The 18858-nt window shown below is 36.8% G+C and overlaps 1 protein-coding gene across 2 annotated transcripts in view; it reads right to left on the bottom strand.

Moving 5' to 3' along the window:
- AP2B1 (adaptor-related protein complex 2, beta 1 subunit) overlaps positions 1–18858 on the bottom strand; it is a 151074-nt gene that overhangs the window by 49965 nt on the left and 82251 nt on the right. The window contains exons 15-18 of one of the 2 annotated variants that reach the window (XM_006832331.1): positions 16089–16281; positions 7162–7203; positions 6138–6284; positions 641–786 (exon numbers count right to left, since the gene is read on the bottom strand). In XM_006832331.1, the coding sequence (XP_006832394.1) occupies positions 641–786; positions 6138–6284; positions 7162–7203; positions 16089–16281 (528 nt within the window). The remainder of the gene's footprint in view (positions 1–640; positions 787–6137; positions 6285–7161; positions 7204–16088; positions 16282–18858) is intronic. The other variant, XM_006832332.1, reaches the window with a different exon arrangement.

Here is an 18858-nt window from a genome sequence, read left to right as displayed (position 1 = left end):
AAGCACAATTACAAACAAATGGACCTGCCATTAAGTTGCAGCAGCAAGATTCCTAAAGCACAAAACTTACTAAAAACCACTACTAGTGTTTCAGAATTCTAGGACATGAACATTTTACTTCTTCATGTTCTCCTCATTAAGGCTAAGAATTCATTGCTGAAAGCATTGTCAGTCTGAATGTGATTAATCAGTCAAGTAGCCAAATTTCTGAAACCAACTAAAGTGCATTCATTTTTCTAGACAAAAAATGTAAAATTGCAAGAATATAGGGGCTTTGGTTTACTATCATAGCTCAAGTACTTAGAAATGTCTGAGATATACATACCAAACAATTCTTTGTTGAATGAATGGACAGATTTCAATTAAAAGTTTAAAAATTGTTTTTAAAAACATTCCAGCCCTAGAATCCCTTAATAAGCAGTAAATATTTAAGCTCTGTTTTCCTCATTCCATATGGATGAGTTTTCTGACAAAATTTCCCAGGGATCTCAGATTTAAAGCTGACAACTTGCCAGTAGCCAAGGCTCACTTGGTATCTAGCATCTGCCAACATTTTTAACCATTGTTGATGGAACTTTCTCTTGTAGGATACGAGGTAGATTGTTGTCTCAGAGCCAATCTGTGGACTCCGATTTCTTACCTATTCTTGTTAAATTGGATGGCAAAGTCTGTCATGTGCTGCAGAGCTTTGTTGGTAAAATTCATTTCCATATAGATGTGCCCTTGGCGATGAGTGAATGTTCCTGAAATTTCCAAGCCTTTAGCCTTTACTGCAGGCAGCCAAACCTGAAACACAGTAGAAAGGTCAATGGAACCAACCACTGAGACAGTAATTTTGTCTCAATGATATTTGTCTATTAATAAAAAAAGATGAAATTACAATTTTTCATCTCCTTAGGGCATCTGGATTCAAGGAAAACTCATTAACAACCTGCAATACGCAGATGCTACAATCTTGCTTACTGGACGCGAAGAGGACTTCAAATAATTACTGATGATGATCAAAGACTACAGCCTTTAGTATGAACTGAACCTGAATGTGAAGAAAACAAAAATCCTCACAACTGAACCAATAAATAACATCATGATAAATGGAGAAAAGACTGAAGTCAAAGACTTGATTTTGCTTGGATCTACAACCAACGTTCAAGGAAGCAGCAGTGAAGAAATCAAAATGATGTACTGCATTAGACAAGTCTACTGCACAAGACTTCTTTAAAGTGTTCAAGAGTAAAGATGTCAGTTTGAAGATTAACTGCACCTGACCCAAGCCATGGTATTTTCAATTCAATAGCTTTCTATGTATGCAGAAGTTGGACAATGCATTAGGAAGACCATAGAAGAATTGATACATTTGAGTTATGGTGTTGAAAAAGTATACTAAAAGTACCATAGACCACCGGAAGAACAAACAAATCAGTGTTGGAAGAACTACAGCCAGAATGCTCAAAAGCCAGGATGGCCAGACTTCATCTCTCATACTTCAGACATATTTTCAGAAAGGGCCAGTCCCTGGAGAAGGACATTATGCTTAATAAAGTGGTGGTTGTTGTTGTTAAGTGCTGTCGAGTCAGTTCTGAGGGTCAGCAAAAAATGAGCAAGACCTCCTAATGAAAAGAATTGGTATAGTGGCAGCAGCAATGTGCTCAAGTGTAACAATTTTAAGGATGGCATAGGACTGAGCAGTATTTCCTTCTGCTGTGTATAGGGTTAATAATGAGTTGGAACCGATTCAATGGCATCTAACAACAGCAAAGAGAATTTTGATTTTTATACCATAAACACCATGTCAAATGCAAACAGTTCTGGAAAAAGTCATATTTGAAAATATTTGAAATCACATTGAATGATTTAAGAACTGAAAAAAAAAATTCTATAGGTAACCCTGGGTTTCCATTTCTTTTAAATTTGGTCATTTCATGGGGCTGGGGGGCGAGCGGGAGCACTATAAAGGCATGAAGCAGCTGACTTACAAGTTTTCAAGAGGGAGTTTAGTTTTAGAGTGTGTGTGGGAAGGTAAAATCCCCACTTAATAGTTTTCACCTTGTCTAGACAGGTCTGGTGAGGACATGTTTCAATAGTGAGTCATTGTTATCATACCTAATTGCGATGATCACAACTGTAAAGACAGAAGTTGTGTAATAAAATAAGGGGGGGGGGTAGTTAATCTTACATTCCAGGAACAGAGGACCCTAGGACCATCAAGAGAGAAGAGCATGAGCTGAACATGGGACCCTAACCAAAGCAGCAGCAACAACAAAGATGGAGGCAGAGGTGATGGCATGGAGAGATTGAGCAGCTGAGGACTCCAGAATCATGGAAAGAGAAAGGTTGTGTGCTGGTGGCCAAGAGGCTGGCTTCTAGAATATACTCTTTAGTTGTTTAAACCATTATCTATCCCTGCATGGTTTTATTTTTTTGGGACATCAAGGGAAAAAAAAGAGAGAGAGAGAGAAAGGAGGTTTTCTTGATTAAAATAATAATCTATGATGGTTTAGGGGGAAGGAGGAAATGATACAATACACGCCTTCACATGGGTGATGGGGCAAGTAATATACAACCCAAGGGAGGTTGGCAGAGGAAAGATGGGGGTGGTGGGAGACAAAGAGAGGAGTACAGTGGTTAAAGTGAATAAAGGTAAATACTGCTAACTGTTGGTGCATGGAGGGGATTGCAATCATATAACAAAGCAAAGCATTTGATTTGTTGAATGCAAAACTGATGAATCTGCCCTATAAACCTTTACTCAATTCACAATAAAAATTTAAATTAAATTAAAAAAAAAAGAAATTAAAGCGATCTGATTTGGAAAAAATTATTTGGTCATTTTACTACTTTTTAGTATTGATATCAAACACACACACACACATATACATACAAGGAAGAGAAAGGAATTCCAATGAGCATAACATGTTTTTTTTTTATTAGCCATTTTGGTAAAGTTTTTAAATGGAAAAATTCAATCTATTAATAAAAATGTCAAGTATGTAATCTTTGAAGACTATTTCATCATTACCAAAATTACTGTCAGTAATCCCCTTAAAGGCAAGGTCCATATCTTTTAACTCTTGCTGTTCTTATTTGTTGCAGTTAAGCAGTGTAGAGTAGGTTCCAATTCACAGCAACTTTGCACAGGATTTCTGAGGAGCAAGTGACAGGTGTGAACTCCCAAAATTTCAGTCAGCAGTCCGAAACTGTTGGCAGTTAGCAGTCGGAAAGATTGGTGGTTCAAACCCACCAGCCACTCCTTGGAAACTCTATACACGGTTGCTATGAGTAGGAACCAACTAGAAGACACTTAACAACAGCAAGAGATGACTATAGGTAAGATATGGTTCTGCTGTAGTTTGTGGTAAATGGTAAGCACTCAGCTGTTGCTTAAATAATCTGAATGTCTACTCTATATATAATTCATTCATTATTTACCCCAGGCTCCAGAACCTGTGCTCCTCCTGGCCTATCACAGTAACAAAACCAGAAAATTCATGAGCAATCCTGATCACTGTAACAGAATACTGAAAACTCTGTGGGTGGTACAGCCAACCACACTAATCAGGATCACAATAGAAGGCCCCAGGCAGAGTGGGAGAAAAATGTAGCACAATATTCAAAAATCACTAAAATAGACCACACTTACTGGTCTGACAGAGACCAGTGGAATTCCTGAAGAAACTATGGCCTTTGTACACTTTTTAAACCTGCAGCAGAAATTGTCTCTGGGGTCAGTCACCTTTTAGTCAAACAACAGACTATATAGTGAACAATAATGCATACCCATAAGGAATGTACTCCTCAGAACAAGCAATCATAAAAGACCAAAAGAGCAGTCTTTGCCCTAAAGCAAAGCTTAGGAAGCAGTAAGGAGGCAGGAGAAAAGGACAAATGAAAATGGGGAACCCAGGAAGAAAATGTTGTTATATTGAGGGGGTTGCAACCAATGTCACAAAACAAAACAAAAAATGTATTAATTGTTGGATGGAAAATTAATTTGCTCTGTAAACTTTCACCTAAATTACAATACATTGTAACAAAATAAAAATTAATTTTTGTGGATGAAAAAAAGAAAAGAAAACTTAAATCAAACACAAGATAGCATTTTCATCTATTGTTGTTGTTGTTAGGTGCCATCGAGTCGATTCCGACCCATAGCGACCTTGTATAAGGTTTCCAAGGAGAATCTATTAAAGGATAAAAAAATTGAAAAGAATAATATTGTTGTTAGGTGGTCATCAAGTTAGTACTGACTCATAGCAACTTTATGCACTACAGAATGAAACACTGCCCAGTCCTGAGCCAATATAGTGGAGAGAATATGAGGAACCTGGCATTCTTGAATTTACTGCTAGGTTTTTGGAGGACTAATGTTGGTAATGTCTATTTTAAAATGTTAAATATATCAAGCAAAAAAAGAGGAAAAAATTATCAAGCAAATTACAAGTTTACCTTATGGATACAGTTACAAAAATACAAGTGCCAGTATATACACATGCAACAAGGATGTTCACTGCAGCATATAACAATAACACAAAGTGGGAGGCAGGCAAGGGGAATAATCCAAATGTCTACCAACAGGTGAATAACAATGAGTAAGTTATGGGACAACAATACAGTGCATGCAGCCATTCAAAAGAACATGGCAGCAAGTAAAAAAACAAGCTACGAGAGAGTAAATCCTATTGGCATAATAGTTTTGATTTTTAAAAATATTTGAAATTGTGGTAAAAAATATATAACATCAAGTTTGCCATTTTAATCAATCTTGAGTGTGTAATTGAGTGACATTAATTACACTCACAGTGTTGTTCAACCATCACCGTTATCCGGTTCTAAAGCTGTTGCATGACCCCAAACACAAACTCAGTACCCATTAAGCAATAACTCTCCATCTCTCCCACTCCAGACTCCACTAACTACTAATCAACCTTTTTCTCTGTACATTTGCCTATTCTAAACATTTCCTGTGAGGGCATAGTATTTTTAAAGATAAAAACATACAAGTATATCATGGTCTTTTCTTTTTCTTCTAAAAGGTAATTTAACAGAGACTCTCTGCATAAATGGGGACAGAGAGATTTAATTTTCCAATGTGTATTTCTGTACTACTTAAAATTTGGCATTTATATACTCTTACATTAATAAACAAATGCCTTAGATAGGATTTTAACTACAAATTAAAATCTGTGGGGTTTTATAATATTCAAGGCAAGGTCAAAAACAAGCTCTACTTAACTAAGACTCACTTGACCGCCTTGCATTTTCCTTCTTGATCTATACTGGACAAACTTTAGAGATATACAACATAGCAAATGTCACAACAGAATTACTGAGATGTGCCAAAGAACCATGACTTAGTTTGTTTTTTTTTCATGACTTAGTTTTGAATCGTATGTTTTAGTTTCTCTAAGCAATAAGCTGTGAATACATAGATATGAGTGTTTTAATAGATAACTGATCAACATCTCTATATCCAGGAATTAGAGAATTTAGGAAGTAACAAGGCATGTTGGTACTCAGGCACATAAGGCAGTACAAAACTTAGCATAAGGAAATATATGGGTAACACTATTCCCAAGGTCTTAAAAGAAATTCATTTGTAGAAAGGAGTTTCCCCCTTTTGAATTTCAATCTGAGTGACATTCAGTAAAGGTTGACACTAGAAGAGATTCAGAGATACAAACCTAAATGAGAATTCTAAAATGACACAATAAAAGCCATGAAAACCAAATCTGAGCAATGGCACAATAGAACCCATGTGTAATACCAATGGGAAAAGTGCAATGAAAAGTCAAAATGTTACTTCTTATACTGTATTTCCTTCTGTTGGTGCACTGTGTACCAGGTTTTCACTACATTGATTTAATAGTGCTGACAAACTAGACAATATTTTTAAGCATAGGAATAAAACTCACAATAGCATTTCCAATTTTTAATTTAATTAATAAAAATGGTTAATGAGTATGCTAATAGCACTTCCTCTTGCTAACTCTGAGGTCACCTTTCCTCTGCTTCTTAAATCCTCCAGAATAAATCCAATAAACCTTGGATTTATTATCAATGGAAGTAACACAAATGTGAGAAACCTAAGTAATCTGGGTCCTGTCTATAAGAAAGTGTTGCTTTGTTATCTCTTTACTTACAGCCTTAGGAGCCACATATCCACCAGGAGCCATGCCTATTCCTGTGGAGAGTTCAAAAAGGTCATTCAGACCACTGCTGACCACAGCAGGAGTAGGTGAGGGAGCAAAGGTTGCAGGCACTGATGATGGGATGAAGGACTGCCCAACCTACAAAAAACAAAAAGGGAGGACAAGGAGATCAGGAAGAACAGATTTACATATTGCTATATCTTTTATTAACATTGATAGATCAGTAATGAAACAATATTCTAAGGAGCATAACGTTGTGATGAGTTGGAATTACTCGACGGCAGTGGTTTTGGTTAAGAGTTGAATTAGTATGCTCTTCGCCTTTTTAATGATCACAGTTCTTTTACATCACTAATAAAAGGGCTTTACTCTTCACAGATACACACTCTTTATAAGCCCTGTCAAGAGAGGGTTATTTAGTAAGGTAGAAGAACACAGTGATTCAAGAGTTTGTTTCCAATTTTAGCTTCCATGATTCTGTGCAAAAGGCGTATAGGTACCCTAACAAAGGGAAAATTTGTTTTTATTATAGAGGAGAAACATCCAACTTAGGCAGTAATTCCATTTCCACTTGGGTTCAGCCACATCTTACTTTCCCAATTCAGGCATAAATATATCTACAAGGAAGCTCTAGATTACACCCCAAACTCACTCACTTATGAGGAAAGCCTCATTCTGAGTCCATCTGACTTTCTCAAGTTCTTTCTAGATGATACCAGGAAATAAGATCATTCTCCAGTCAAGATAGGAGATTCCATTTCCTTTAGCTTTTTAATGTCAGGAAGACAAAGATCTCTGCAGACATCAGAATGCCAATCCCTAAAGATGCCAATAATCCAAATGCAGCAAAGATTCCACATAATCCTACACTACTTTCTATTCTTCATATACTCCTAAAGAGGTTTTGGTATGTAGTCCCAGATAACAGCAGTGGCTGGTCTGAGAATATGTCTATAGGAATGGAATCAAACAGGGGGCAGCACTTCCCATGGTGAAAAAAATGGATGGCACTTACTGCCGGACTTCCTCCAATGCCCCCGCCAAGGTCACTGCCAAGCTGAAAGAGAGAAAGGAGAGAAAGGAGAGAGAGGTAGAATTCATTTAACTAAGTACTGGATGACCATATAGAATCTGTAAATTGTTCTACTAGTTGCTGGAAATACATGGTACTCAATTTGTCTCCCAAAGCATAATGAAAATTGCAAAAAAATTTGAGTATGTTCTAGAGGGGATCAACTGGTGGTAGTGATGGTACATGGGAATTTTGGGGGGAGGGGGGAAGCACTTGGAAAGAAGATGGCACTGGGACATCTTAGGGATGTTTCAGGTCCAATCTTTCCATAAGAGTATGTAGGTACAAACCCAAACAAGGTTTAAAGAGTCTGCATATTCCAAGAAACTATCTTCAAGCAATAATGTATGTTACAGCACCAAAATGTGCTTTGATTTACCAAACCTGCTATGCCCTACTGAGATGATGAGACCAAACCAGTACTGAGCTGAAATTTCAAGCTTCAACCATTACAGATGGTACAAAAATTACTTTCATAATTTAGAATTTTTCTAAAAAGAAGACCGCTGGGATAGAAAAGTATCCTACCTAAAGGAAGAAGTGAGAAAACATGCAATGCTTCAAATCTCTCTCATTGACTACTACTAAGGTGTAATAAGCTATTTATTGAAGTAAGTAATTTAAAAAAAAGAATACTAAGTACTGGAGAATTAGACTAAATGAATTAGTTGGCAGACAGGAAAATAATTCCACATGGTCTTACGCCTGCTTTTTTTCTCCTCCAGGCTCTGATATAAATCATGCTGAAGTCAGTTTTTCATGAGAAAAGCATTCAGGAAGAACAGAAGCTGAAAACAGTTCACATGCAATAAACTTAAATCATACACATCATGTACAACTACCTGCTTAAAAAGCAAAATAGATTCCCCTTTTTGGGGGAAGAGGGAGGACTTACAGTTGCACATTTGCTTTCTTCCTATTCTCACTGGATGCATTTATAGCTCCTCTTTGAATCACCAAATGCCTAGTTTGCTCTACAACTCTGGTTCTTTTATTGTCTGCTATTTAGTGATAGATTTGGGAAAGAGGATTTGTCACCGCAATGCAAGTAGATAAGTAGTATATAAAACAGGGTTGCAAAAAACTAAAAGAAACAATATATAGAAAAGTAGTGAAACCTATGACAAAAAGCTATTTCCACTGTGGCATAAAGTAAATATGAGCAATGGCTTCCTAACTGGCATTAACAAGTATTTCTGCACTAAACTACAGAGCACCCCAAAACAAAGAGCCAACATTTCTGGAATCTGGTGCCTGAAACTATGCAATGATTGGGCATAAGATAAAAAGTAAATGCTTAGATAAATAAAAAGGTCATTACAACCAAGAATTCATTTAACTAGGAAAGTGTGAAATCAAATAAAAATGATATCACACATTTACAGCAAGACATCTGAAAAGCATGAAATACATTTAATTCAAATATTTATATAGTATTTCTGGCTACAAGGCACTATGAGAGATGTAATTCCAGCAAAGAGTAGAATATATACAGGAGCACCTTGTTTACTATGCTTAGTGCTATTGCCTCTGTAGATACTGCAGTTTTAAGGAATTGACAGTTTGTGGCAACCCTGTGTTGAGCAAGTCCATCAGCACCCAACAGTATGTGCTTACTTTGGGTCTCAGTGTCACATATTTTGGTAATTCTCACAATATTTCAAACTTTTTCATAATGCGGTTGTACATTTAATAGATGACAATATAGTGAAAACATAACTCTTATATGCACTGAAAACCAAAAATTCCGTATGACTGCTTTATTGCAACATTCACTATTTCCCAGTAGTCTGGGACTGAACCTTCAAAGTCTGCCTGTATATAAATTAAGACCCAAGTTTTACAAACTGGCTAGGGAAATAAAACATGAATGCATTATGATACAGAATATGTCAAAGCCAAAAAGGAAATTCTCTTTCTGGTTAAAGAATAATGAAGACATTTTCAGAAGAGGCAGGCAGTGTTAGAGAAGAGTGGGAAATAAAAACTAAAACTGGGGAGGGGGTATTCAAAGAGCAGAAACAAAGGCAGTATGATCAGGAAGAAAGAACAATCTAATTAGGCTGAAGTACAGAGTGTGTTGTTGTTAAGAGCCATTGTGTTGGAGCTGACTCATAGTGACTCTACATAGGCTTTTCAAGAAGCAGCTGGTGAATTTGAACTGCCGACCTTGCATTTCAAAGCGACCTTGCAGTCCAGTGCATTATCCTGTAGTGGCAAGTAAGACTGATAATGGGAAATTTAAAATTGTTCCTGCAAAAAAACCTGGAGGTTTCTTAGACTAAGATTCAAAGTTTCTACGAATACTGATAACTACCTTCAATCATGCTCCGTGAACTATAGTTTCAACTTTAGATACACAATTGAATCAATCAGTTAAGGGAGGTTTTAAAAAATACTGATTGATGCCTGAGTTTCATCCCCTGAGACAAATTTAATTGTTCTGGGGTGTTCTTGGGCACTGGGATTCTGAAATAATGACTTTTTGCTCTCTTCATGTATGATGTTCTTGATGTCATCCCACAACTCTTCTGGTCTTCTGTCTTTAGTGTTTAATTCATCAAATCTGTTCTTCAGATGATCTCTAAATTCAGGACGGATAAATTCAAGGTCATATTTTGGCTCTTGTGGACTTGTTTTCATTTTCTTCAGCTTCAGTTTGGGACTTTGGATCCAGAGAGGGAAAGGGACTGTGGGTCGAAAAGGGGTGGGGGGGGTGGGGGGTGGGGAGAAGTATAGGGGGCGGGTTTCTAGGATATACCCTTTGGTTGGTTGATGATGCATGGAGGGGATTGGAATCATGGCAATTAGATGATATACGATGGAATGAATGTAAAACTAAATATCTCTCATGTAAACTATCATATAATTCACAATAAAACATTTTTTAAAAATGCATGCTATCACACACTGTAAGCTCCAAGATACCAGCGCTTAAACATAAACACGCCATGTTTATGCTGCAGTTTCAAATGTACCTTGTACTCTACTCTGCACTGAAGAAACTGTGTGGTCTAGTTTAAGAAGGACCAAAATTAGGTGAAACTGAACTGTATTTTAAACAAACTGAAAGACTTACAAAATGGGGAAAAGATAAACTCTGAGTTCTTTAAGAAGTCCTGGGTTCAAATTTCAAATCTGTAACTTACTAGCAATGTAATCTTCAATTGTTCTATAAAATGGAACTTAACACAAATATTTTGCAGGACTGTTTTGAAGATAGAAATTACAAAAATACTAACTCAGGGACTGGCACATAAATTGGCATTCAATAATTGGGAATGGTCCCCAATATTGCTTGAGGCCAGCTATCACTAAACCTTTGCAATGATTTTTAAAAAGGATTCCGTGGCTATAGAAGATACACTGCACTGGAGATTTTACTGAGGAAGGGCAACAATTTACCAAGTTCTCTTTACAGCACCACTTACTTTAAAAACGAAGTTCTTAAATCACTGCACTAATAATATGTGCAACTGACTTCTTGTGGGTTTAAATGACTTAAGTATCTGAAAAGACTGTAAGAAACAGGACAGAAGGTTTTGAAAAACATATACTGGAGTCCATGAAAAGGCGGCTTCTACTCTACTCCACTCCTCTCCAACTAGACACACAGAGCATATTTCTCTAGCATGAAACCCTTTTTCAGCAAAGAGAAAGGGCAGGCACTCTAAATAAGGTTTCCTTTCCATTTTTGATGCAAAATAGTAGCATTTATCTAAACAGAATGATCCCCAGCACCTAGAACGAATAAAAGGTTATAATTTAGCCATGGCCTTTGCTGACAGACAGAAAGTAAAAGGCAGCCAGTATCCTAATTCAACTGTTACTTCAGCAGTAGTCCTTCCAGACATCATGAGTAACTAGCTCATGTGCATCCCTATAACAGGTATATAAAAGTAATGCACACAGCATCTGGTCATCTTTCCTACTACAGCAAACCAGAAGGTTCTGCACTAAGAAAAAATTACACAACCCTAGACTGAACAATTTATTAGATTACACATCAAAAGTATCAAAATTACATATAGGGGCTTCAAACAATTGTGGAAAATTCCATTGTTCTTTAATTCCATTTTTCCATGAAATTTTAAAATCCTCCTCATATAAAGCTACTAAAGCAAAGAATCAAATCCAAACAATTACTTTTGCAAATGTAAACCTAAATAGCTTACTATTACACTTTACAGGTAGAACTTACCAGCCTTGTAAATTATGTTACTTGAATTTATTCCACATCAGGGCAACAGTCACATTTACACTAGCAAAAGGAGGAAACTATTTGTAGAATATAAACAAAACAAAAGATGCTGAAAGGCAAATGAAAAATAAGGATGGAAGTATTCCAGTAAAAAGACTGAAAAGAATATGTAGTAAATCCATTCTGATGCAAGTCTTATGATGAAGTATTCCATTTCCTAAATTTGGAGCTCTGCCTAATGCTTTAGAAGATTCATAATAACTTTAAAAAAAAAAACAAAAAAAAACCCTGTAAGAATCCCCTGGGAAGGCTGGTATGCATGTCTGTGCGTGTATGACTGTGTGTTTGCTTTTATGTCACAGCAATATCCCTGTATCATCCTCAGTTTGTCTAAGAGTCATTACTGATGGAAGTAGGTTGGAGACTTGGGTATGTTGTAATTAGTAATAATGACAATAATAACAAGGAATAAATTCATAATTAGTTCCTTGAATGACAGTTCTAAAAAGGCCCTGATTCACTAAATCTCAAAATGTGACAAATGGGATGATGAAAGAAGATGAGGTAGAATCAGATATAATGGGAGGATTTGCAGACTGCGTAAAGGGGAAAATACAACTATCTCTTAATTAAACTTTAAGACAGAGGGACAGAAAATAGGTGAATAATCTGAAGTACAAAATGCCCCAATTGGCAATCTCTATGGAAAGTGAACATGGATAAAGAGAGACCTGAGACTGAGGAACATACTCTAAATTAGTCAAACTCAACTTCCAGAAAATTTCTTAAAGGTCAGATCACCTAACAGAAAATCACAATGAAATACACCTTGAGGGAAAAGAACAATAGTCAAGTCAGAGATGTTAGTTTTTAGAGGAGGTGCCAAAGAGGCTCCCCAGAAGACTACCTGGCTACAAGTAGAGCCTATAATTCTTTGGAAATTACTGTCATTACTTAGACATCAATTCTTGGCATTTCTATTTTGCTCCATTTGGAATTTCATTTGTGTCAGTGTTCTCAACCCTAGCTGCAAAATTAGTATCAGCACTGGACTGTGAACCACAAGTTGGCTGTTCAAACCCACCAGCTGCTCTTTGGAAACCCTGTACAGGATTGATACGAGTAACAACAGGCCCTGTCTCCTAGAGATTCTGTTTAACTGCTCTAAGTTTGGGCCCAAGAATGGATGTTTTAAAAAAATATGGTACTAAGCACTATGAGTTAAGTGTTGGACTGCTAACGGAAAGGTTCAAACCAATCAACTACTCCACAGAAAAAGATGAGACTGTCTCCTCCCATAAAGATGTACAGTAGCTAGGAATCGGAATGAACTCACTGGCAGTAGGTTTTCTTCTCTGTGTGTGCGTTTTGATGTAGTACTCGGAGCCCTGGTAGCACAGTGGTTAAGCTGCTAACCGAAAGGTCAGCAATTTAACCTACCAATGGCTCTGACGGAGAAAGTGGCAATCGACTTCTATAGATTGTTTTAAATTTAATTGTGGTTTGGGTGAAAGTTTACATAGCAAATTGGTTTTCCATCCAACGTTTATACACATACTGTTTCAGAACGTTAACTGCAATTCCCTCAGTGTAAGAGCTTCTTTTTCCTCTTGGGTTACTGCTTTCATTATTCCTTCTTTCTTGCTCCTTTCTACCTTCAGGGTTTGGTTGGGGGGCGTGTGCTGCTCTTATGGTCTTGTATGCTTGATTCTTCTGGGTACATTCCTCACAAGTATTACTATTCACTTAGTAGACCTGTCTATTCTAATCCTCAGGTGTGGTTCAGCTCCAGGTCTGAAGGGTGTCTAAGGGCTACAGTCTGGGGGAATTTCCAGCAGTCTCTAACAGGCCAGTAAGTCTGCTCTTTATGATTTTGAATTTTGTTCTACATTTTCTCCCATTCTATCCAGGATTTTCTGTGATCCTGATCAGAGAAGTCAGTAGGGTTAGCTGAGCAACATTTCAGAGCAGTAGTTACCGTGGTTTGCATGTTCCATTAGTTCTTTGGACGGTTTCCTTAAGTCTTTGATTTTTTTTAAAATAACCACTCTTTGCTCCAGATGGATGCGAACTAGTTTTTAAGACCCCAGTTGATACTCACCAGAGTCAGCTGTAGAACACTGTTGACTGGTTGATTACATAGTATGTAAATAGGCTTAGTTATTCCCTGAGACTGTGGTCCTAAACTCCCAGTCCAGTGACTCATTCCCTTAAGATATTTGGTAATGACTAAGAATGATTCCATATACAGCCTTGGAAACCTTTTGGGCAGCAGTTCTACTTGATCCTTAAAGATCACTATGAGTAGGAATTAACCAGAAGAGCAACAGGTTTGGTTTGATTTTTGGATTTAATGTGGTACTAATTATGGAGTCAGAGTCCTGGTATGGCAATGCAGGATAAGCACTGGACTGCTAACTGCTAGATTGGTGGTTCAAACCCACCAGCTGCTCCCCAGAAACTACACATAGTCACTAACAATTGGAAGCAACTTAATAGCACTTATCAACAATCATGCAGCCAGGGTTAAGACACAAAACTCAAAATAAGCTGGTTAGTGGCTCCTTCATTAGCAGCACACCACTGACCTCTACAGGTAAGGCTGTTAGAAACCCATTATAAAGGCAGCAGCAACTGTCTAAATTATTACTAAGCTAACCTGAGTTCTGCCTGCTAGACAACCATAGAATTCTAACTCTGGCCATATTTTAAAGGGGAGCCTGGGTCAAATTCTAAGACTCCTAGCAACACTATTCTTCTTGGAAAGTAAAGAAAGACCTTTAACCAAATCTCAAGAATTTCTCAAGTTGGGAGGAGTATCTTCCCAGGACAAAGTTTATTTTCTTTCTAGAGTTTTTTTCTAACTGAAGTAATACGTGTGGTAATTTTAACATATGACTGGATAGCTATATTAAAAGAATAGACTGGGTGGGGGGGGAGTTTGGGAGTCAACAAGAGTTCATTAACATTATTTCCTTCGTTCTATGCTATAGTTGGTAAAGAGATGAGACTGTACAGTCCTAGTTCTGGCAACATCAAAACACAAAGCCTCCTTGTATCCCTCTGCATGTCTATAGCCTAATTCCTTTGACATCTTTAGGTTCAATTAGTCCACTTATAGTAAGTCAACAGGGCAATATTAAGTAAATTTGTTAAGGCATAAACTTGAAGAGAATGCAAATATTCAACTTATGGTTGCTGTGTCAGTAGAATGAAAAGGGCTATTTTGTTTATACATATATTTTTAAGGGATTTCTGGGAGCCTCCATGAACATTTAAATATTTGTTGATCTCCTGAGTTTACAAGGAGGCTATACAAAAATGCAGAACAATCATATAAAAAGTAATTCTGCTTATCATGAGCAGCCAACTCCATTAAAGGTATGAGTATCAAAAGCAAATGCTTATATTCCCAAGAAAGGCAAGAGTGCTTATTTTCTTCAATATAAGCTGAAGTCCAGAGCACAGTCAGTGGCTTTGATTAGTAAAACACAACCCAGATATATGACTATAATCCTGTTTCCTTACATTCTCTGCCAGTTAAGAAATAATGCACCTGTACCAGCTGGCATGAATGCCAGGCACAGTACTGCTCATAAATAAAAGAGAAGATGCCAGTGTTTGTAGCAGAGAATGAGAATGCTTTGTTTATGAAATCGCAGAAAATATGTATTTTCATATCTATGACATCTGCCTTCCAATTTCTGATGTCGGGAAATAAATCAATTGGTTGGGAATCTTTATAGTCATCACGTTGACAAACATCTTATTTGTGTGTAGCTAAAAGCATCTAATTCCACTATAATTACTGTCTAGTTTTCAGGGAGCCATGTGATGGTAAAACCTGTTAATTTTTCTGGCCATCTCTGAACAAATGAAAGGTCATCCTAAAAAGCTCTCATTTAACTTGTATAACAACAGAAAATAATCTGGGTTCCCTTTGGTTGCACATATTCACCAATACTATGGAAGTAGGAGCCTTTTAGTACTAGAATCCTGGAAGCTAATTAGATTGGAAGTAAGATTGGGAGGTGAGGGAGAAGTGAAGAAGAGAAAAAGAACCAATGAAGCCATTTTCCCAACTGTAATAAAAGGTACATTTTATACACAAATGGTTCAAATGTCCACCTCAAAACCTTTTGAAATTAGACAAGGCATACCCCACTGCCATCGGGTCCATTCTGACTCACAGCAACTCTATGTACGGCGTCTAAGGCTGTAAATCTTTCTCCCTCAGAGCAGCTGGTGGGTTTGAACTGTCGACCTTGCACTTAGCAGTCCAGTGCTTACCCAACAGTGCCAATAGGCCAATAAAATATACAAAAGGCTTGAAAAGCTTCAACATAGGGGCTATCCAGAGTTAAAAACCAAAGAAGTAATAAGCTCTGGAAAGGATACGAAAGCAGTAAGACTGCTGAGCAATAGGTTGGGGTTAAACACAAAAAATTCTTATTTAGAGACAGGGCCACGAACATTCCTGTATAATTGTAGGTATACCCCATACTAATGATGAGCAATATTATAATTAACTCTCTAGAAAGACAAATAATACAGTCCTTTATCAAAGGATACTACTGCTTATCAAAAGCTCTAGTCCTCAAATGCTGAATAAAGTCATCTAGCATATGAAGAAAAACAGCCACAAGAAATGGGGAAGAGAGGTGCTTACCAGACTGTCTAGTCCTCCTCCCAAGAGATCCACTGCTCCCATCTGCATGGAGGACACCTGTGGCACATTGACTGGGGGACCAAGGTCAAGGTTCAAAAGGTCCCCAAGTAGGTCACCTTGAGAGGGTATGACCTGAGTCTGTTCCAGGTTGGTTGCAGTGGTGGTGCCAACAGGACTGTCTCCAGCATCAGTGCTGTACACGCACAAAAGACAGAAGTGGAAAGTCAGGAGTAACTAAGACAGAATAAGGTATATGACGATAAAACTGGGTCATTATACATCCATTAAAAAACAAAAACAAAAACAAAAAGATAATCCCAGCCCCAGAGTCGGCTTCACTGAACTTAAAACACATATAATGAAAAAACAACAGTATCTTACATATACTCTAAAAGAGAATACAAAATGGTAACTGAAAAAATTTAAAGGTTTTCAGATCGCTAACTGAATAATATTAAAGAACTATTTACAATTTTGCTAGACTGAATACATTGTGATTATTTTTTAAAAGTCCTTATCTGTTAGAGATGCCAAGTAAAGTACTTATAGGTGAAATGATTATGATGTCTGGGATTTGATATAAAATACCCAACACCTGTGATAAAACAAAACTGACAAAATATTGATAATGGTTGAAGTTGAGAGTGGATACATGTTGAATTTGCTATTTGTCTATCTTTCATGCTTTATCATATTTATCGACTGAAAATTAACAAATACATTGCAAAAATTTCAATTAATAAACAAGTGTTTTTCTAATAACGAAACAAAGGAAAAAGTACCTCAGTAGGTTTCTATACTACCTGAAACAAAGGAAAGCATTAAAAAATTAAGAAGCAGAAGATAAGTGATGTTCCTAATAATTACAAGGGAATCTGAAGGAATGGTACAAAGAATAACACTCTCAGTTCTCATTCTGCTAGCTTTCAAGTAAGAAAAACAGACAAGTCCAACAGACAGCAAAAGTCAAAGACTGGCAGTCAGAATTAGTGAGGTAGACTTGGAAAGAAATTCAAAGACACATCTCTGGTAAAATACCCAGAGCAATGGGGAGAGGTGTAGAGTGGCAAAGGCAGGAGACATCCAGCATCAGAAGACTGAGATCAAATGCTGGCTTCAATTACTAGTTGCACACAACTTCTCTGAGATAAAGTTTCCTATCAATAAAATATTAATAATGTAACCAAAATATCTGATTATATTATAGTGAGGATCAAATGAGAACATAATATAAACTGCAAAGCTTTATAATACATCAGTGGTAACTGTGCTTAGTAAAGCCTCCCTAAGGAAGCACAAAAATGGAAGGTTCAGAATGAGCCTTGTGGTACCACAACAATTAATGACCTAGAAAAGAGCAAACATGGAATTGTAGATTAGAGAAAAACACTTCTAAAAAATGACTTAGAAGGAAAAAGCATCAAGGAAGCCAAGATGAGATCCATCTAGATGGAGAGTTAAATATGAAGAAAGATTTCAAAAGGGGAAGTTATCTCATATACACCTGACAAGAAATAAATGAAATCTCCATAAAGGATATTTTCCACTCATGAAATTCCATCATTTCTTGACAAGTGTCATTTAGGAAATGTGATACGATACATGGATTTATTAGCACCTCTAAATAGAAGGCAGAATAGGTAATGCTTTTTTTTTTTTTTTTTTTTTTTACTAAAATGGAGAGAAAAGATAAAGTGAGTTAGATAAAAAGAGGTAAATGATCTTGTAGTCTCTACAAGTTAAGAACTTGATAATTTATTACCATGCATTCTTTCTAAGTAGAATGTATAAGAAAGTTAATATGGAAGCTTTGCTACAAATTGCCATTCAAGCAGTATTTTTAAAATGTGAAATTTCCTACATTAAACACGATTTATTAACTCACCCTCACTGAACAAGTGATAAGTACATGTCAGTAGGAACGTCCAAGTAAAAAGGATTTCTCTCTTTTTCAACTATTTCTGAAAGATCTAGGTCTTTTAAAGCGCTAGAAGTGGCCGATAAGATTTTAAAGTAGGGCTTTAGTTCATGTTAGCAGTATCGCACTATTAACCTGACAGTGTAGAGACAGTGAGGTAATGCCTATACTATTATAGCTACACTGTTTGTAGCAATGTATCAGTCCCAATTATATTAAAGAATTAGTGTTTCTTTAAAAACAAACATAAAAGATAAGCACTGAGGTGCTAACCTCAAGGTCTGTGATTCAAACCCACCAGTTGCTTCTTGGAAACCCTATTCAGGGTCGTTATTAGTGGTGACTGACTTGAGAGCCCTTAATAATAGCAATCAGATACAGACCTTATATAAGAGATTGTTTCTGTTTTGTTGTTTTAAAGTTTAAACACTGGTTCTCTTTCCTTGTATTGGAGAAGTTTTTTTTATTTGGTTTTATTAATCTGCCCCCTTCCATTTGAGGATCAAAAAGAGAGAATGCTAGATTAAGTGGCACATAAATGTGGTTAAAGAGGCAAATTACAACTGAAAATTTATCTATATAAAAACTGGAAGCACAGATTAGGAAGTGTCCAGAGCATGTCAAGTTTGCTTGCTTACACGGGAGAACAAGAGGTCATTCATGAATCACTTACACAGCAATGTAAATTACACAATGGCACAAGACATCCATTAATGGAAGTCCAATTAATTACTCAAGCCACTCTGGGATCAATTTTCACTCAGACTTAAAGTTTCCAATGATGCATGAAGGAAGGAGATTCTAAAAAGATCCTGAGATAATCATTAAGAGTTTATCACACCTATGGAAGCA

This window comes from Chrysochloris asiatica, unplaced genomic scaffold, assembly GCF_000296735.1.
Source record: "Chrysochloris asiatica unplaced genomic scaffold, ChrAsi1.0 scaffold00007, whole genome shotgun sequence".
Classification (NCBI taxonomy): Eukaryota; Metazoa; Chordata; class Mammalia; order Afrosoricida; family Chrysochloridae; genus Chrysochloris; species Chrysochloris asiatica.
Note: the sequence above shows the minus strand (reverse complement) of the source record. Positions and strands in the feature narration are given on the sequence as shown.